Source organism: Argopecten irradians, chromosome 16 (assembly GCF_041381155.1).
Source record: "Argopecten irradians isolate NY chromosome 16, Ai_NY, whole genome shotgun sequence".
Classification (NCBI taxonomy): Eukaryota; Metazoa; Mollusca; class Bivalvia; order Pectinida; family Pectinidae; genus Argopecten; species Argopecten irradians.
The window spans coordinates 2,624,491-2,646,720 of NC_091149.1; the positions used below are offsets into that span (position 1 = coordinate 2,624,491).

At 35.0% G+C, this 22,230-nt stretch overlaps 1 protein-coding gene across 1 annotated transcript in view; it reads left to right on the forward strand.

Annotated features, from left to right (window-relative positions):
• The window catches only part of LOC138311056 (kalirin-like), a 173,246-nt gene that overhangs the window by 135,818 nt on the left and 15,198 nt on the right, over positions 1-22,230 (forward strand). The window contains exons 40-56 of the mRNA XM_069252486.1: positions 2-187; positions 807-887; positions 1,277-1,392; positions 2,126-2,192; positions 2,629-2,732; positions 4,719-4,788; positions 5,241-5,330; positions 6,057-6,149; positions 6,458-6,586; positions 7,839-7,874; positions 8,433-8,591; positions 9,230-9,410; positions 9,708-9,753; positions 10,171-10,594; positions 20,150-20,370; positions 21,127-21,253; positions 21,667-21,882. Coding sequence (XP_069108587.1) covers positions 2-187; positions 807-887; positions 1,277-1,392; positions 2,126-2,192; positions 2,629-2,732; positions 4,719-4,788; positions 5,241-5,330; positions 6,057-6,149; positions 6,458-6,586; positions 7,839-7,874; positions 8,433-8,591; positions 9,230-9,410; positions 9,708-9,753; positions 10,171-10,594; positions 20,150-20,370; positions 21,127-21,253; positions 21,667-21,882 — 2,346 coding nt within the window. The remainder of the gene's footprint in view (position 1; positions 188-806; positions 888-1,276; positions 1,393-2,125; positions 2,193-2,628; positions 2,733-4,718; positions 4,789-5,240; positions 5,331-6,056; positions 6,150-6,457; positions 6,587-7,838; positions 7,875-8,432; positions 8,592-9,229; positions 9,411-9,707; positions 9,754-10,170; positions 10,595-20,149; positions 20,371-21,126; positions 21,254-21,666; positions 21,883-22,230) is intronic.

The following is a 22,230-nucleotide window of genomic DNA, read 5'->3' on the forward strand; positions in this document are numbered from 1 at the left end:
GGACCAAAATGAACAGCCAAATGACCAAATGCAGTCTACGGTATCCATGGTAACCACATCCAAACCTCACCTGGACGAACCAGCCGATGAGGATATAGAAGATGAAATAGAGTTACCTCCCCCTATGGAACTGCAGCGCCCCCTGTTTGGACAGGAAGGTTCCCCAGAAGACATAACTGCTAACTTTGTAAGTTTTACTTTTAACTTATGAATATCCTATCTGTTAATTAGCACCAAGGGAGCTTAAAAAAATAATTGCAAAATGGGGCACTTATTTTGTAATAAAGAAGTTGTGGACAAAAAACCTAAAAAAAGCCAGTAATTATTTTAACTCTTCTCGTACTAATGGGTCATTAATCTGTGTTGAATTTTTTATACACACTATGTTGTGATTTACATGTAAAAGGCTTGCAGGTTCTTGTAATATGGGATATAATGCTGATGTTATAAGCATGGTTGTAAAACATTGTTAAATCCATGGGATGGAAGGAGGTCACTTACCTCGTCTGCTCCCCCAGGAGAAGGAATGAGTGCTTATAGGGGGAGGGGTGAATATGGTGTGTGCAGTTTGCCTAAATTTGATTAATTTGTTGAAATTTTGCCTGGTCTCTATCTTCATTATTGTCATTATTATAGATAGGTCATTTGGGTTCATTGTATGAGATATTGAGTCATAAAGAGTAGGTCACCTTTGCTTTTTTAATAGGCCTTTGATTGACATAAATTAAAATTTGTCTAGGCCGATACCAATACCTCCTTAAAACTGTACTGTCTTGCCTTTTGGTCACATAATGTTTGTTTTGCAGGCTTCTGTTTCCTTAAACCCAACAAATCCGCCCGCGTTAGAAGTGATGACTGAGATGGAACAAAAAGTTAGAGAACGTATCGTAAGTTATACTGAATAGAAAGTTAGAAAACATATCGTAAGTTATTTACTTAGACTTAAGATAATGTTATTGTTTAGATTTAATGTTCAAATCTACTGTATAAATTGATCTGCCAGGCAAATTATTCTATCATTAATTTATTTAAATACTTAAGTAGGGTTAATTGCTGAGATGATTAATTCATTACTGTTAAAGCACTTATCTTGGTGCAATAGCATTTTAGGTCAAAATTACTTTACATAGGTCAGTGTAGTGATGAATTCACATTTATTTGTAGTAATTGTAATTCTCAGCATATAATATACAGAAAACGTAAACAAAAATGAATGATTAATGCTAATTAAGATATGTGTGTTTACAGTAGTAAACAAGGTTTTGATTTGATACAGGACCCAAATGGGGAATGCAACACTGATCAGCCGGCATCTTCAGAGTCAGAGGCCGGAAATGATCAGCCTGTAGAACCTAGTGAGGAACAGCAACAGAAAGGGCTACAGAAACGAAAGTAAGGGTACAGAAACGAATGTAAGGGTTCAGAAACAAAAGTAAGGGTACAGAAACGAAAGTAAGGGTTCAGAAACCAAAGTAAAGGTACTGAAACGAAAGTAAGGCTACAGAAACCAAAGTAAAGGTTCAGAAATGAAAGTAAGGCTACAGAAATGAAAGTAAGGCTACAGAAACCAAAGTAAAGGTTCAGAAATGAAAGTAAGGCTACAGAAATGAAAGTAAGGCTACAGAAATGAAAGTAGTAAGGGTACTGAAACGAAAGTAATGATTCAGAAAGGAAAGTAAGGCTACAGAAATGAAAATAAGGGTTCAGAAACAAAAATAAGGGTTCAGAAACGAAAATAAGGGTACTGAAACAAAAGTAAGGGTACTGAAACAAAAGTAAGGGTTCAGAACGAAAGTTAGGGTACTGAAGTGAAAGTAATGATTCAGAAAGGAAAGTAAGGCTACAGAAATGAAAATAAGGGTTCAGAAACGAAAATACGGGTTCAGAAACGAAAATAAGGGTTCAGAAACAAAAGTAAGGGTACTGAAACAAAAGAAAGGGTACTGAAACAAAAATAAGGGTACTGAAACAAAAGTAAGGGTATAACAAGTCAATTGGTAAAAACATCTTTTTTAGGATTCTGTTTGTTTTCCAACATTTCCTGTTCGAATTCCACTGCAATATGGATATTACTGATTTTGTTTCCTCATTGTTATTATCCTAAACATTTATCAACAATTTACAGATTTGTGATACAAGAGTTGGTAGATACGGAGCGAGACTATGTTAAAGATTTAGGATCCATAGTAGAGGTAAGTGCAAAAATGTCCATCCTCAATACTCCAGGGGTTACTATCACTGTCTTTACATCCTCAATACTCCAGGGGTTACTACCACTGTCTTTACATCCTCAATACTCCAGGGGTTACTATCACTGTCTTTACATCCTCGATACTCCAGGGGTTGGAATTTAGAAAAAAGAAGTCTGAATTTACAATTTCACCTTACGATGGATTTGTATACATTTGTGTGTATATTTCCATCAAATGGTTTTCAATTCTCAATTGACCTATGACATATTAATCCAATCATCTTATTTCCATGGAGACCTAATTTTGCATTTAATGCCTAATAACTTTTTCACTGCGTTTTAAAGTTTAAATACTCTATTGTACTGTTATCAAAAGGATTATTTATTCATTTTTGAAAGGCTATATAACTTTGACCTTTAACCTTTTGTGTTGCCAGGACTACCAAGGTTACATGAGTGAGAACCCTATACCCGAGAGTATGAAGGGCATCAGTGATGTTGTGTTCGGAAATATCGGCCAAATCTACGATTTCCACAGACTGTAAGTTACAGACCTCTAGTCAAACTTTCTACGATTCTACGATTTCCACAGACTTAAATTTACAACCTAGTGGTCAAGAAATTATTTATTACAGTGTTTAGAATACAAAATTGAAATGAAATAAAATTTTACAAATTATAGCACCAATTTTTAGGTCATCTGACCCGAAGGGTCAGGATGACCTATAGTCATCATGTTTCGTCCGTCGTCGTGCGCCGTCCGCCGTGCGCCGTGCGCCTCCGCCGTGCGCCGTGCGCCGTGCGCCGTGCGCCGTCTCCGCCGTGCGTTAACTTTTCACATTTTGAACTTCTTCTCAAGTTTGACCAGTGGGATTGAGCTGAAACTTACCTGAAATGATCCTGAGATGGTCCCGACAAAGTGTTGTTATTTTTCGGGTCGATCCGAAATCCAAGATGGCCGCCACAGGCGCCATCTTGAAAACACATTTTGAACTTCTTCTCAAGTTCTACCGGTGCGATTTGGCTGAAACTTGCATGAAATGATCCTGACATGGTCCCGACAAAGTGTTGTTATTTTTCGGGTCGATCCGAAATCCAAGATGGCCGCCACAGCCGCCATCTTGAAAACACATTTTGAACTTCTTCTCAAGTTCTACCGGTGCGATTTGGCTGAAACTTGCATGAAATGATCCTGACATGGTCCCGACAAAGTGTTGTTATTTTTCGGGTCGATCCGAAATCCAAGATGGCCGCCACAGGCGCCATCTTGAAAACACATTTTGAACTTCTTCTCAAGTTATACCGGTGCGATTTGGCTGAAACTTGCATGAAATGATCCTGACATGGTCCCGACAAAGTGTTGTTATTTTTCGGGTCGATCCGAAATCCAAGATGGCCGCCACAGCCGCCATCTTGAAAACACATTTTGAACTTCTTCTCAAGTTCTACCGGTGCGATTTGGCTGAAACTTGCATGAAATGATCCTGACATGGTCCCGACAAAGTGTTGTTATTTTTCGGGTCGATCCGAAATCCAAGATGGCCGCCACAGGCGCCATCTTGAAAACACATTTTAAACTTTCTCAAGTTCTACTGGTGCGATTTGGCTGAAACTTGCATGAAATGATCCTGACATGGTCCCGACAAAGTGTTGTTATTTTTTCGGGTCGATCCGAAATCCAAGATGGCCGCCACAGCCGCCATCTTGAAAACACATTTTGAACTTCTTCTCAAGTTCTACGGTGCGATTTGGCTGAAACTTGCATGAAATGATCCTGACATGGTCCCGACAAAGTGTTGTTATTTTTCGGGTCGATCCGAAATCCAAGATGGCCGCCACAGCCGCCATCTTGAAAACACATTTTGAAATTATTCTCAAGTTCAACTCGTGCGATTTGGCTGAAACTTGCATGAAATGATCCTGACAATGGTCCCGACAAAGTGTTGTTATTTTTCGGGTCAATCCGAAATCCAAGATGACCGGCACATCTGCCATATTGAAAACACATTTTGAACTTCTTCTCAAGTTTTACTGGTTCGATTTGGCTGAAACTTGCATGAAATGATCCTGACATGGTCCCGACAAAGTGTTGTTATTTTTCGGGTCGATCCGAAATCCAAGATGGCCGCTACAGCCGCCATCTTGAAAACACATTTTGAACTTCTTCTCAAGTTCTGCCTATGTGATTTGGCTGAAACTTGCCTGAGATGATCCTGACATGGATCGACAAAGTATTGTTACATCTCTGGTTGATCCCAAATTGAAGAAGGCTACTATGACACTATATCTAATTAATTTCCTACATGTTAAGGCCCTTGGGCCTCTTGTTTGAAATAAAATTTGTTGAAGGAAATGGAAAATGATCCTGACATGGTCCTGACAAAGTGACACCATATGAAATTAATTTTACTATTGCCAAGGTAGTCAGATGACCGTTAAGGCCCTTTGGGCCTCTTGTTATGAATGAAATAGAAAAAATTAAATGCAAGATACAACTTCCTTTGATTTATACGTTTGTTTTCAACAGGACATTTAAACCTGCCCTAGAAAAATGTTTAGAAGAACCGGAACGTTTAGGCTCAATTTTCACTACACAGGTAGGTTATCTCCCCTGATCATAGAGATGTACTGAAAAATCATAAACAATGGGTAGAAATGCAGAACTTCAGTTTGTACAAATCTAACTTTTCAAGAATTAAATACAATAATAATATAATCGATAAAATTTAACTAAATCTTGAACTGTTCAGCTGTCATTATGGTATCGTTATGTAATATTATGAAGTACTAGAGTACATGTGTCTTTTCAGTCAAAATAGATTGCTTTGTTCTTTTAGTTCAGAATTTGGCTGTAAGATGAAATTTTTACCTGAAGAAGCTCAGATTAAAAGTATATCATCTAGTATATAGACTACTGAAATTCACCCTAATTCTTATGATTTCAGTGCTAAAACAGAATGAAGAAAACGATCTGCCCTGTAAATTGTGTATTTTTCTAAATTATTTGTTTTCTCTTTCCATTTCATTATTCTATTTATCTTTTTTCAAGGAGCGTAAATTACGAATGTACGTGAAATACTGTGAAAATAAACCAAAGTCTGACTACATTGTAGCCGAGCATCTGGATGACTATTTTGAGGTATGTTTGTAATGTAACGAAATTGTCTCCCCTTGTTAAAGAATCCAGTTTAATTAAGAGTACTCGCTCACTTAGAGACAAGACAGGAGTTTGATTAAAAATACCTGCTCACTTAGAGACAAGACAGGAGTTTTATTAAAAATACCTGCTCACTTAGCGACAAGACAGGAGTTTTATTAAAAATACCTGCTCACTTAGCGACAAGACAGGAGTTTTATTAAAAATACCTCCTCACCTATAGACAAGACAGGAGTTTGATTAAAAATACCTCCTCACCTATAGACAAGACAGGAGTTTGATTAAAAATACACTCCTCACCTATAGACAAGACAGGAGTTTGATTAAAAATACCTCCTCACCTATAGACAAGACAGGAGTTTGATTAAAAATACCTCCTCACCTATAGACAAGACAGGAGTTTGATTAAAAATACCTGCTCACTTTTGATTAAAAATACCTGCTCACTTAGCGACAAGACAGGAGTTTTATTAAAAATACCTCCTCACCTATAGACAAGACAGGAGTTTGATTAAAAATACTTGCTCACTTCTAGGCGTGACAGACAATCCTTTTCATTAAAACATCCGGGACATTGCCAGGATATAAAACAGCACTGAAAGCTGGGTAGAGGTATTTTTGGGTTTTTTTTTTTTAGAATATTTTGTGAATTTTCGTTTCAAGACACTAAAATATATGTTTGTTTTAAGAAATGTCCTTCTTCTATAGGAAATCCGCCAGAAGTTTGGTCATCGTCTCCAGCTACCCGACCTACTTATAAAACCAGTACAGAGAATAATGAAATATCAACTCTTGCTCAAGGTAAGATTTCTGTGTTGTTGTATCTCCCCAACCTATCACTGTAGAAAAAATCTAAAAAAATCTTTTAGTTTCAGATATGTATTCTTATATACATTGGTATAAATATGTATTCTTTTCTTCATCACAATGGTTGTAAAGTTATCAACCATATGGTCCGATAAAATTTAATGCTTCTGTATTATTCTGAGTTTTGTGACAGAATGTTCAATGTGTCCATAGTTAAGATTTGAATTTCACTTCAATTATCATTAAATCTTCATCAAAAACGTCTGACATGATGTTTCTAATCTATTTCTATTATTTTCTAGGACATACAGAAACACACCGACAGAATAGGTCTAGATACCAAGTCTCTACAGGACGCAATGGTCGTCATGTGTAATGTACCCAAGGAGGCCAACGATATGATGCAAGTGGGGCGCCTACAGGGTTTTAATGTGAGTGAGGCACCTACAGGGTTTTAATGCAAGTGAGGCACCTACAGGGTTTTAATGCAAGTGGGGCGCCTACAGGGTTTTAATGTTAGTGAGGCGCCTACAGGGTTTTAATTTAAGTGGGGTGCCTACAGGGTTTTAATGTAAGTGGGGTGCCTACAGGGTTTTAATGTAAGTGGGGTGCCTACAGGGTTTTAATGCAAGTGGGGCGCCTACAGGGTTTTAATGTAAGTGGGGCGCCTACAGGGTTTTAATGTAAGTGGGGTTCCTACAGGGTTTTAATGTAAGTGGGGCGCCTACAGGGTTTTAATGCAAGTTGGGCGCCTACAGGGTTTTAATGTAAGTGGGGCACCTACAAGGTTTTAATGTAAGTGGGGCGCCTACAGGGTTTTAATGTAAGTGGGGCGCCTACAGGGTTTTAATGTAAGTGGGGCGCCTACAGGGTTTTAATGTAAGTGGGGCACCTACAGGGTTTTAATGTAAGTTGGGCGCCTACAGGGTTTTAATGTAAGTGGGGCGCCTACAGGGTTTTAATGTAAGTGGGGCGCCTACAGGGTTTTAATGTAAGTTGGGCGCCTACAGGGTTTTAATGTAAGTGGGGCGCCTACAGGGTTTTAATGTAAGTTGGGCGCCTACAGGGTTTTAATGTAAGTGGGGCACCTACAGGGTTTTAATGTAAGTGGGGCGCCTACAGGGTTTTAATGTAAGTGGGGCGCCTACAGGGTTTTAATGTAAGTGGGGCGCCTACAGGGTTTTAATGTAAGTGGGGCACCTACAGGGTTTTAAAGATGCTATACCACAGACGAATGATATTTTTTTTCTGTTAAAAACAGGAGCAGATAAATTAGTATTTTTCGTCAGTAACAAAGTTTACTTTCATAACACTTTTACCATCATTGAAAAGTTTGAGCTTCTTATTTGACTTGAATAGAAAAGTATTTAAAATAGTTAATTGCATCACAAAAATTTGCATCATAAAAAAAATCAATGACACTATGCCTTAGCATGATATGAGATACTGATTGCACAGAAAACAAAAGAAAATTTAATTATTTTATATGTATTTTTGTGTTAATTAGACATATCTATACACAATGAAACATTAATTTTTGTCCAAATGATAAATTTTATTTATGTTAGCAATGGAGCATCTCTATTGTAAGTGAGATGCCTTATATCAGCCTGTAATTTACAAACTAGATGGGACACCTTTGGTGTTTATAGTGTTTAAATGTGTATTTTTCTTCTGCTTCAGGGTAAAATAACTGCTCAAGGAAAATTACTTCTACAGGTAAGCTCTTTATCATTGTCATAATCTCATTAACTTTATTAAATCACTAGGGATAAGTCTGTGTTATTTCTAATGTAGTATTGTTTTCTAATGTAGTATTGTATCATTGTCCAAGTAATTTTGAAGAACATACAAATGGTACTGCATAGAAAGAACTAGGAGAAAGCTATAGTGATCATTTTCTTTCTTTTTCTTTTTGATGCAGTTATCTCCCCATTATGAAACATTACATGATGTAGTTATTTCCCTTGATCTTATGAAACATAAAATGATGTAGTTTTCTCCCCTTATCTTATGAAACATTACATGATATAGTTGTCTCCCCTTATCTTGTGAAACATAACATGATGTAGTTATTCCCCTTATCTTGTGAAACATAACATGATGTAGTTATCTCCACTTATCTTATGAAACATAACATGATGTAGTTATCTCCACTTATCTTATGAAACATTACATGATGTAGTTATCTCCCCTTATGAAACATTACATGATGTAGTTATCTCCCCTTATGAAACATTACCTCCCATTACAAGTTATTGTATCCCTTTGTTTTAGGACACCTTATTGGTCGCTGAAGTACAAGGTAGTGGCCAGCCAAAGTTCAAAGAAAGACGGCTGTTCTTATTCGAACAGAGCGTGATATTCAGTGAAATGACTGAGCGGAGACGAGGCACATTGTCCAATCCAAACTATGTGTTCAAGAACTATCTCAATGTGAGTTAAACTGAGTCACCCCTTCATGAAATTTGAACTCTTCTTATTATATATCTGGAACAGTTCATTTTGAAACTATGGGGTGAATGAGCTCAAAGATATTAAGGAAATGTTCAAGGCTTGATCCATGGCATAAATAATGCCATCCTTGATACTCCAGGGTTTCCAATCACATACGATCTCTACACCCCTCGACTATCTCATAATGAAAATGAAGGCAGCTCAGGGGAACAAATCTGAACCAATCACACCTACAAAAATGTTCTTTGAAGACTACAGTGAGAGTGACGCCAAACTTAAAAGCAACTCAGTAAACCACAGTGTACCGTTATACAGCTCTGTTGATGTGCATTGTTGATCGAAGGATTAAATTACCTGTTATATGTTCTGTTTTACTATGAGAAAGTCCAAGGGTGAAGAGATAGTAAGTGATCGGAAACCCTGGAGTATCAAGAATGATTATTGCTTGCCTTCATCTGTTTGAAACTGGATGAAGGAGTTATCTCAAAAATTCTGTCATCTTTATAACATGATGAAAATATTAAGATTATGTTGAAACCTTTCTGTAACTGTTTACATTCTGAGTTGTTATTATGGTAACTTTCAAGCTTTATTGTAACCATGGAAACTGTTGACAGGTAAACAAGATGGCCCTTAAGGAGGATATAGAACCTGGAGAACCACTACGATTTATGTTAATTAATCGCGCACCAGGTTCCACAACCCAGTTTATACTTCAGGCCCCTACCATAGAAATCAAGCAGACGTGGATACGCAATATATCCGCTAGTCTGCAACTCCAGAAGATATTTGGAGATCGTAAGTCCTTTATCAGGTTAACAGTTTGAAACCAAAGCTCACTGCTAAGTTTTAAAGAAAATGTTACTGTGTTTTCCACTTCAGACATACAATGGTTATTAATGACAATATATGAATATCAAATATCAAAAAGTGTATATTTTGTTAAAGCTTCAGATAAATCATATTTTACAATGCTGATTCCAATTTAAAATTGCTTGTTGATGGGAGAAACCCCTCATCACAGGAGGCTGGTTTCTATATTTGTATGATGAACTGATAATATTATTGTCAATTGTCAATATAAATCAATTGTAGGTCTGGCCAACCCCACGGCTTACCAGGAAGACATCACCAAAGAGTTGTAAGTATGAATATTCATAGATGTCATGTAACATAGTATAGACATAAGTATGAATATTCATAGATGTCAATTAACGTAGATTATCAGAGCTGGCCCTTGTCTAGTCTGGATCCCTGTGTATTCCAGCGTAACTGTATGGCAATTTCCTTCTTAATTTATAGTAATTAAAACTTGTGTAATCCAAAAATCTGGCTATGTCAACCAAGTATGCCGGTGGTATCCAGTTTAGACAAAATGAATATTCATAAATGTTATAAAATATAATCATAAGTATTCATAATATAATCATAAATATTCATAGATATTAAGTAAAATAATCATAAATATTTAAAGATATTATGTAATACAATCATGAATATTTATACATGTTATGTAATTTATTAAATTTATTAGTTATTTACTTATCTCTCTGTTAAGGTTTTCACCAGATCTAAGTAATCCCCAACGAGAGCCCCATCTCAGGAAGATGCAATCACAACCTCAAACAAAGGGAGATAACAACTCCCGCTCTCAGACGCCACCTAGTGGCCAAATGAAAAACCAGATGTCGGATCCTCAGAAGTATTCACGCTGTCGCTCAGTGCCCGGCCCAGCTGAGGACTCGCCATTATCCCCGTCTAACTGTGATCACGAGCCACAGAGGCCTCCCATGGGGGAGCCCTCACCAAAACCTAAACACTTTATTACAAAGAAATCAAAAAGTGACACTCCCATGGGCACTAGGACAGATGTTGCTGGGAGTGGTAGCCCAGATGTTGTTTACAATAGGACTAATTCACGGGAGTTACCCCCCCTGGGGGGCCCCACTGATGGAGTAACGTCGTCAGGGGATAGTGATACGGTAAGTTCCAACAATTCTCCAGCATCCTGATGTCGTTGAATGTCCCCATATATGTGTGCTGCAGCCCAAGTAGTCTCCCACTTACCACAGAATCTGTGGAATTCACACAAAAAACTGCGCCAGGTCGAGAGCTCCTGCTCCGTATTGAGAAAACATGTTACTCTATGAGCCATATGTTGTAGACAAAAAACAAAAACTACGGACAAAAACGGTTCTCAAGCCAGTTAACCGGCTCAAAGATTACAGAAAGATAGAAAGGCTTCATGAATGTCATATAGATTTACTGTGTTAGTGTAATTCTTCTCATGACTGCATCGTACTATAGTGTGAACTTCTAGCGTTTAACGGAGGAAATCTATAACGTCGACTCCCACCCCACTCACGTCTCACTAGCTCCTCTTCGATGCCTGCTGTAGTAGTTATTAAAACATGTTTTGTCCGGAATGATCTAACCACATGGAAGCGTCGCAATATAATTTGCATGAATGAGAAACTATATATGTCTTCGTCAGTGTTATCAGCCATACAATACAAGCTTTTCTATGACTATGATTATGCCAATTTTACAAGCTTATTTTTGATCTGGATCAACATGCTTTTGGAAAATCTAATTACAATGTTTTGTAGTTGCCCATTACAAGCTTCTTAATGAGCACAAATGTTTTACTGATACAAGCTTTTAGTGGAAACAGATCAGTCTTTGTCAAATTCTTTAAGTGTTCTTTTCAGACAGCAGAATAAATGGGTTTTTAATACAACGCGACTAGATGTGTAAGACTGAGTAGGACTTGCCCTACAATGACATCTAGTGGTGACCTCTTGAACCATTTCATTCATAAACTTCCATTCATAAATTCCCTATTCATTGAATAATATTCCTTTGGACCAATCAGTAGTCATGGGAAGACTGCCTGCTGATTGGTAGAATATACAGAGTGTGTATAGAATACACAGAGTGTTATATAATACACAGCCCATCTAGGTCAACTGTTGCTTGCTGGTGACTCCTCTGTCCAACTTACATAATCTCTGTTAATGATAACTTACTATCTAAGGCTTATAGACATAAGAGTTTTAAAGTAAACTAATCATATGCCCTTTTTGTGTACTTTAAAATAATGTTTTTAAATGAATGTTAAACACAGATCTGAGGTAGAGGCAGAATAATGTATAAGGCTGCCCTCATATGTGCATGGTTTTACCAAAATAGGGGTATGTGCAACATAAGAAACAAGAGTATATTAAGGATAAAAACTCATTTTAATGAAGACTTTTGTTTTCTTTGTAATTTTATTCTGTCTTTATTTTGGTAGAAAATGTCAAAAATAATTTTTTTTTCTTAATTACTGGGGAAGAAGCAAATCTAGGAGATATTTGGTTTCACAAATATTTTTTTATTCAGGTCTAGAATAAATAATTAAGAACAGATATAAATTAGAAATTGGTTGGCCTTAATTCAAAAATAAGAGATATTTCATTTGTATTGTTGTACAAACAGATTTTAATGTATGACAAAAGCTGAACAATTTTGGTTTTATAGATTCAAAACCCAAGATGTCTTAGATTAAAATAAAAATAGTGTGTGGATAAAAAGTTATGCTTATGATTGCTATATTTGCAAAGAAAAACAAATTAAGATTAAAGTACTGGAAAAATCTATAGATGTAATTAATACTATGAAGCTGAACTTTTTTAAGTAAACCGCCTGAAAGTATGATGTAGATGTTTCAACATTTCACAAAAAACCATGAAATTAATTAACAACATCCAAACTTTATGATCAATATTTGATTTGTAGATTCACAAATCATAGGTTCAGGTGAAGGACAGAAAAATAGCATGCATTCTAGTATCTGTTATGCTAGCCTATGGTGCAGTATATTCAGGATATCATAAATTATTTAAAATTGTGCAGTATAGTTTAAGAATACATTGCAGAAGCAAAATTATTTTAATAATACAGTATAGGTTCAGTATGAGTTCAGTATAGGTTCAGTATGTATTCAGTATAAGTTCAGTATATGTTCAATATGGATTCAGTATAGGTTCAGTATGGATTCAGTATGAGTTCAGTATAGATTCAGTATGGATTTAGTATAGGTTCAGTATGGGTTTCGGTATAAGTTCAGTATGAGTTCAGTATAGGTTCAGTATGGATCAGTATGGGTTTCAGTATGCAATGTTTCAAATTGGTTATTGACTCTACAGTATCAGTATTACAATGTTGTTATAGTGCTGAGTGTATCTGCTACAGGGATATCTCATGTAAACTATTAGTTGATTAGCTGCATAATTTATCTCAAATACAATTTTTACACTTAACTAAAACTTTATGGATCAAAATTTTTACCACACATAATTCCCTTTTTTTACTTTGATCTGTGCTGTTTTCAGCTGGTTATGCTGATGTTGCAGTATGACTGTAGACTTTGAATTGACAATCAGGAGTAGAGCTGTAGTCAGCATAAAAACAAAACCATATCTCCACAGCCTGACTATAACAATGTTTCCCTATCCATTAACACATTCACCTCTGAATATTCATTTAGGCTCTTCTAAATCAAAGAATAGACCAGTCCATTATCAACTTTCAGGGGTGAATAAGTTAAAGTGTATTGCATTCAATACAGAGTTTATTACCAAGTTAGGTAATAGGCTAATAGTTAGAGCTAGGCTGCATATAGCTTTTATCTGATTTTACTTGCTTGTAAGCCAACTGAATGCTGATGCAGGCATTGCAGCAATGCTCTTTTGTTGTTGTCAGTTATTATTCTATACTGCTGACAGACTGCTAATGTGCAGTATGATTTCAGTATACATGATGTGAACTTAGTTTATATTATACTGGTCAATTCTGAAGCATTAGTTCCCCTTTGTATCTACAATTACCATGAATATGAAAACAATATTTTTACATTCATACATGGAAAAGAAAAATATTGTTCTTTTTTCACATCAGCTTAATAATATTTAACTATTGAAATAAAATTCATCTTTTTGTTATTCATAATTTAGATATGAAATTAATAACACATAAATAAAAAGATTTTTGATTTACAATGAAATATTTTTGCTATCTCTTCTATGTACAAACATGATTGTCTCCCTTACTTGCTTAAGAAATTAAAAATTGTTTCTTAAAGATGCTCCATCGCTGACAAATGGTATTTTTTCACTATCAAAAACAGGAGCAAACGATTTAGTATTTTTCTTCAGTTACAAAAGTTACTTACTTTACACCATTACCACCATTGAAAAATTTGAGCTTCTAATTTTACTTTAAGTTAAAAATACAAAAAAAATAATTAATTGCATCCCAAAAAAATTCTGTGTCACTATATCCTATTTGGAATGAAATACTGATTGCGTATGCACCACAGGCAAAATATATTATTTTATTATTATTTTTTTGTGTTAATTAGACATATATAAACACGATTAAACAAAAATTATTGTTCAAATGATGAATGTCATTTATGCTCTGTTGGAGGTGGAGCATCTTTAAATATAAGTATATATATATATATGTAAAAAATATCATGAATTATCTATCCATACGACAATTGAATTATCTCCCTTACCTGAAAGAGTATAACAGTCTGTTTGGTATGTACTTCTTTCAATTTTTCACTTTCTTCAAGGGTAGTCATCAAATTGTTTCCTTCAAACTCTGATCTACGATGAATTATCTCCCTTTTTACTAAGTAACTCCCTTTAATAATAGGTACAGAAAAATTGATTGAAATATATATATACATATAGCAATCAAAAATGACTTTGCTTTTCTTGGAGTTAAGATATAGACATTCTGTTGGTTTTAGTAGTGTATGTGTTGAGTTTCTCCTCTAAGTTGTGTCTTTAATTGTCTCCCAAACTTTGAGAAGTGAAATATATATGTACGACTGTGTTTTAAAAGTGATGGATTTCGTTGTTGTTATTCAGATTTGAATAACCAGACATGTGCAATAGCTGACCAGTAACTGTGGTATGTTTCATGTATCCCACCATTGCTATCAACCTTTTTTATTTATTCATTAATCAATATATATCTTAGTCAAGATGATGAGGTGAGACTGATCTCGATAAAAACCAGAATTTTGATTTAATGTAATTAATCATGCTATCTTGTATATATCAATAGCCTATAGAATCAAACATTTGTTTGACAAAGATTGGTAAATGTATAGTCAAATACATGAAAAGCTTGTAACAGTATGGAATTGTATCTATATATATATATATAAGACTAAGAATTATGTATTTGAAGTATAAAATAGTACGAACAAGCATATATTTGACACTGATTTCTGGGTCGATAGAATGCTTGTTTATGGTGTACTGCTGTACTGTGCTGTAACACTATTGACGTTATGTATGCCTGATAATTATGCAGAAAGACATCAAGGCTTCCTACGGCTGATGACATTTATTTATATGTATATAAACATATATATCTGATAGTGTGTGGCCTGACCCACAGATAGACCTATATATTACAGTGTTATGTGAGTCCTAGTATTCAGCATGCTTTTAATTGATGAAAGGAGCCTGAAGGAGATCTGATATAAATGGTATACAATTTATATGTTAGATTCTAACCATATAAACAGTAGAGTTGGAATATTCATACAATTTTATTCAAGTTCATTTATATATATTCAAGTGTAAATGCAGAAAAAGAGGTTGCATGTTTTTGAATATAGTTCTGTCACAAATCTTACTGTTGATCATTCATTGTGACAAGCTCTGGCCATGCAAGTATGGAGACCATTGTGTCAAGAGAGACTAATCTTGTCACAAGGGAGGCTACTCTTGTCACAAAGGAGATCACTTGTTGCAAGGGAGGTTACTCTTCTCAGAAGGGAGATCACTCTAGCCAGAGTGAGTGTGTGCACGATCATTAGACTTTGATAACAATGTGATATTTGATTTATAATGTATTTAACCTTTAATATTTGCAGTCATATTTATAATGATTTTTTGCTATATAACTGTTTATGTATGATTTATGATTTGCTCATAAAGTTGTTTGTATCAGCTCATATTTTCAAGTTCCTTTAAAACATTTTAAAATCTGTGGACCTTAGATCTGATCTGATTCTTGATGTGTTGTGATAAGAAAGGTTGATCAACATAAAAATGACAAATGTTGGTGACAATAGACTTTTCACTTAATATTATAGAGAAGTTCATTGTGTGCTCTAGGCCTCAATGAAATGTTTAATAAATCTATAAAACGTTGAGAATGTGATGGAAAAAATCAAAAACAAAAGTAGGAATATCTGGATACATATATGTGTACAATTGAATTTGTTTCTTAATGTATTGATGATCATGAGTTTTTAAATTATTTTTCTTATGATTTATTTTTTTTGTTTAGAAATTCAATTTTGAACTCTTTGTTCCATTTATCGGAGATAAACCTAGTAAAACATTATGTGTTGCAAAAACCTGCTGCCTAGATATATAGGAATTTGTGTGTGAGTCTCATTTTTGTGAGAATGTGTAACATCGGTGTATGTGAGTGTGGTGTGAGAGCAGACAGAATAGAGAACAGAATTACAGACAAAAGTATAATCCCATATATACTTGTTAAAGATTAGTCTTCTTTTGTCATAGTACTGAACTAAAAAAAAGTGCTGGGCTGTTTATGGTGTCCAGATTATAACCGGAACAAGAACATTTAGCCACATCAATTTGGGATTTCGTTTCTGTATGTATGGTATGACTTCGATACACAGATAGAATTGAATAAAGTATAAGTTCAAGATGAAATTGACATGATGTGTTCATTCCATGTTAGAAAGTCTACAAAAAAGTTTGTCATAAGGTCAAATGGTATGTAAATTCAGTGATATACGTTTGACCTTTGACCTCTCACAGGAAAAGTCACATGGTACACTACTTTCATTCCACAATATTACAAGGTTTAGATCATACATCTTGATGAAAACTTTTTGAATTTTTAATTTGTTTTGTTGATGTCAATATTGATGTTTGTAAGTGTAAATATGATCTTGCTAACTCGATAAATAGACTGGCACAACTCATGTTACAACAGCATTATGTTAGACTAGAGAAGAGAGGAAGTATTGGAAACCAGACACAGAACAAGATAAAATTTTATAATTTATATCTATATAATCACTTTTTTTTTCAATGAAAAAACACCAACATTTCTTCAATCACTCTCATATAACTTGGATGCATTCTTCCTCGTCAGATGACTTTTGCTGTATGACAGACGAGGATGCATTCTTCCTCGTCAGATAACTTTTGCTGTATGACAGACGAGGATGCATTCTTCCTCGTCAGATGACTTTTGCTGTATGACAGACGAGAATGCATTCCATTTCATTTGTTGAAAATTAACATGATTTTTCATTGTTACAAAATTTGTGAATAATGGTCCAATGCAATTTTTTTCAATGTCACATGACATTCGACAAATGCTAGTATGATTTTCTTCAATGACTTTTGATCTATCAAAGATTACAGTGTTCTTTGAAATGACAGAACTTGATCTGTTCATATATAAGCATTGACAGTAGTGTTTGGTGTATGTATCGAGTTAGCTTGGTGAACAAGGTGACATGGTGAAGTTTTGTGTCTAATCATTTCATTCTCCATATAATATACAGTACTGTGTTATGTGTAGGGCTTGTGTTCATTCAATCATGTTTTAAATCAATTAAGATATTTACCAACCATGGAATCTTGTGAGATCTATTTAATTTTAATACAACTTTGAATTAAAAAAAAATGTGAAATACAGGCTCCAGGATCTTAAAATTGTCTTTGACCTATGTTTTGGCTTAGCCAATCAAATATGACGTAGTATTTTGTAACGTTATTTGTGATTGGCTAAATATAAACTTAAGACTGTTGTAAATAGAGTAAAGTCTACCTGTGATTTTGGATTGTAAAATGCTGGGTATCTCAAAATTTCTTTGTCATAGTAAAGTTAAAGTTCATAGTTAATAATGATGAAGATGTCCCGACTATCACCAGGGGATATATTGACTTATACGAATGGTCTTACCCAGGAATATTTAGGCCTATGATGAATGATATGAAGTCTACACCTATCACTGCACAGTTGGACAGTAGACTGTATATATAGATGCGCTGAAGTAGAACTCTCTATGGCTGTATCCAATGCTTTAATGTGTGCTATACAGTTCAAGAGTTCAACAAAATCAAGAAATAAAGTTTATCAGATCTATCTTGGTCTTTATTGTTTTTGATACATACATACAATCAATCTTCATCAAAATTTGCATATTCAACCCAATAGTCGCCCAGAGCACTTCAAAATTGAGAAAATTAATTTAAAGGACCAGATTTAATGAAGTTTTTCACTAAATTAATACACAAAGCTAAAGCTGCCATTCAAATTCCAAAAGAATTAATTTATCGCATTCTTAATTTCTGTCAACATTTATTTATCAAATTCAAGATCTGTAAGTACATGGAGCATTAGAAAGGTAAACGGCTGTTTTGGAGGATTTGGGCGCGGATTGGATGGAATACAGTACATACAAATAAAGCCACACCTATTTTCTCATAGAACTACACAAAACCCAAGACATTAGTGTTATGAAATAGTCTTAGATTTAAATTTAAATTTTGCCAGTAAAAGAAATACTTTATTGAATCTAATTTTAATTCAGACTGACAACAGTCTCATGATGTTCGACTTTTGTCTAAACTTAGGATATATCTCGACTCTTGACAGAATAAAACCATTTCAAAATATATTTCAGGAAAAGACCTGCAGTCTAAAAGATAATAGGAATACTTTGTGATCTGCTAGATTAATATGTACATAGTCGACCACTTTAAAATGGTGACATATACAGGGATTGAATTGTGTTAAATGCGGTATGAACACAATTGGATACAGATATATTTAATGCAGCGGGTTAGCATATATAACGAAATCATAGAATTTGAATGTTGATTCCTTTTATAACCTTTCATGACCTAGTTAGAATTTTCAAAATTTGAATTCTAGATGTTCTGAATTAAAAATAACTTTGGAAGTAAAAGTTCTGGCAAAGACGTCGAAAGATAAGATAACAGCATTCATGGAACAAAAAATGTGTGTTACCATATTTTAAGATCCCCTCAGGTAAAAAGACACCATAGTGACTTACATTTAATGTCTTAATGTCTGGGAGATCAATCCAGTCCAAAGCGAGATGGTCAGCACAAAGGGAGATAATCAGCTCAAGGGAGGTAACCAGTTCAAAGGGAGATAACCAATGCAAAGAGAGATAACTGAGATTTGGCAATGCAACAAGAAGAAAGAATGTCTACTTAGAAGAGGCACATTGATGGTAATGAATTTGGTGACTTGACTAGTGTGTAGTTTGGTGGCTTCAGTGTCAACAAAGCAATTCCTGTCTTTTTTATTGTAATAATTAAAGTGAATAATGATTCCATGTTAATCTCAATCAAAAATCTATTTACTGTTGTGATTTTGTCATTACATTTTTGGACACATATAACATTCATTTTATTATGGTCTTTTATTTGTAGTTCCTTGTCGTATTACTTATTTTCATTTTTCATCTGTGAAGATACATTTTTTACAATTATTAATATTTTTTTCTAATTAAAAATGCATTAATCATGACAACATATTTGAAATAAATATTTTTGTCAACTTTGCTGTATTTTCAAATTTCTTTTGCCTTGCTATCAATGTGATAATTTTGGTAGAAGTAGATGCATGTCCTATGAATTTATTTGATAACACAAATTAATAACTTTAGTTCTAATGTCAGAAAAAAACTAACCTATATGTATTAAGCATGGAGCATTGTGGTGCATTTTATGTCATTTCTTTACATGTAAATAATAGTTAAATTGAAATCAAACTGAAATTCTGTTTGATCTGAAAAATACTAATGAACAAAATATCATTGAGACCAATTTATTCAGATTTTTAGCTCACCTGGCCCAAAGGGCGCTACTAGTCATAGATTAAGTTATACATAGATTGAAGCCAAATTTGGTCAAAAACATCCTTGGGGATGGAGAACAGAGTTTGTATAAATTTTAGCTCTTGCCCTCCGGGGGCAGGAGGGGCAGCACCCAATAGGGGAAATAGAGGTAAATCCTATAAATCGCTACTAGTCCTAGAGTTCTGCATGGATTGAAACCAAATTTGGTCAAAAACATCCTTGGGGAAGGATAACAGAATTTGTATGAATTTTGGCTCTTGCCCCCCGGGGGCAGGAGGAGCGGGCCCAATAGGGGAAATAGAGTTAATTCTTTAAAGTCCTTCAGAAGAGAATCAATGAACTTCTTTTCAGAACATTACTAGCATTATAAACCAAGTGAGTGATACAGGCCTTCTGGGCCTCTTGTTGTTAGTGTTGTTCCATCTGCTAACCACAAATATTTCTATTCATGAAATGATTCTAAACCATAAAAAGAAAGTACCCGTGAATATTTTATGTTATACGGTAGATATTATTTGTGTTCTTCCAAACTGATGAGTCAGCAGACTCCAAGTAAATAAAATTTGAACTTGAACTTGAACAGCCAATGGGAGAGGTGGTACACGTTGGGAAGGTCATTTGTGACTACAACTCCGTGAAGGAGGATGAAGTGACAGTCCTCCGTGGTGAAATCATCCAGGTCATGAACTCCAACCAACAAGGCATGTTCTTCGTCCATCGCCCGGCCAACAAGAACTCTCCTGCAGCTGAAGGTTGGATTCCTGGCTACGCTATCGGGCCAAGAGACGGAGACGGAAGTTTGAGGTGGGTAACATGAAGCACTTTTCTTAATGATGGTTCAAACACAACAAAAATGGTTTTGTGTGTAAAATTCACTTTCACTATACTAAATGATACCCCTGTTTTGTTTTCAATTACAATGTACATGTAGTTTGAAATATTTTAAATGTAAAATTCAATCTTGGTTTATATGAAGAAAAATTAATTAAGTAAATAAGACCTTACAATATACAGTAAAACAAGGTTAAAACGAACCTCTGGGGACCAACAGAATTACTTTGTTTTAAGTATAGTTTGTCATACACATGTTACAGATATCTTATTGGAACCTTGACACGGAATGAAAATTACTATGTTATAAGCACGATTTTCTGTAAGCGTTTTTCGTTTGAAAAATGTCTTACTGCACTCACAAATTCTATGTACATATTGGATCTTAAATGAAATGAGTGCTCATTTCATGAGAATTTTTTATAAAACAAGTCTTAGAAGTTTCTATTTTTTCATGCCTTGGCGAGCAAAAATTAAAATTCCAGATGAGTTTTATAAAATCAGATGTGAAAATGTATACACTCTTTGTCACACTACTACAAAAACCTACATTTTGAAGAACTTCAATGCCAAATTATCCTTCAACATCCAGCGGAGCGGCCATCTTGTCCCACCATTCTTGAATTGATTATTGACGTCAAGCCATGAATTTCCAGCTATTGAAAATAGCTCGAGGTTACATCACACTAGCGGTAATCCCACTTAGAAATCTTGTTATTTTGTTGACAGGAAAAGTTCCTGGCAGCTTTTTAAGTTACGGATGCAGGGTTTGAGACCGGAGCGGCGTCCGATGGACGGCACAGCTAGCTTGGACCGGAAGTCTCGGACACTTCCTCTTACAAGGGAGAGGTCAAAGGTCAGAAACACTTGTAACCATTATCTCACAGAACATTGGTTTTAAATGTCGTTGTTACATGTAAAATGCTTATTGAACATGATTAAATTGTATGACTAGGGGTCGGAAATGGTCACTAACTGATTATCCACTGACTGGATACATAATCTCTAGTAAAGATGAAGTTAAGAATTTCTTTCTTTCTTTCTTTCTTTCTTTCTTCACTACATTATAAGACAGATGTAATCTTTCTTTCTTTCTTTCTTTCTTTCTTCACTACATTATAAGACAGATGTAATCTTTATCCAGTTGAAATTATGGAGAATTTGAATAACTTTTAAAAAAAGGAAAGATAAATTGTTCAAATAATGAGACAATATCAAAGAATCCTGTATAGATGTGAATCAGACAATGAGGCCATGCTATAATTACAGATCTCGCCGTCGGACCTGCTATACGAGATGTCGCCCACTGTTTATCAACCGATGCTGAATGTGACAGCCCAGGCCGGAGATGTCGCCATATTGACATGTCGCGTGTGTGGACGTCCCCGACCAAATATCAGCTGGTGCTTCCAGGAAACGATCCAGATGCTTCCAAGTCCTAACGTCAGTATGACATACACAGACGAGGGAAATGCAGTATTACAGGTACGATCCAGATACTTCCAAGTCCTAACGTCAGTATGACTTTCATGGACGAGGGAAACGCAGTATTACAGGTACTGCCAGTCTTCTGTTTATATACCAGGGCCTAGTTCAACGAACATTCCTTAACTTTAAGGAATTTCTTAACTTAAATTTCCCCATAGGAGAGAGTTACAGAAGCTAAGGGAACATCTTAAGTTAAGGAGCCTTCCTTAAAATCTTTAATAATTTTTAAGTTGAGTGAATTTGAAGTTAAGGAATATTCCTTAAATTTAAGGAATGGTTGTGAAACTTCGTAGTAAGGCCCAGGTAAAGCTATTTTAAGTTAGGGAATTAACAGGCCCCTTCGTG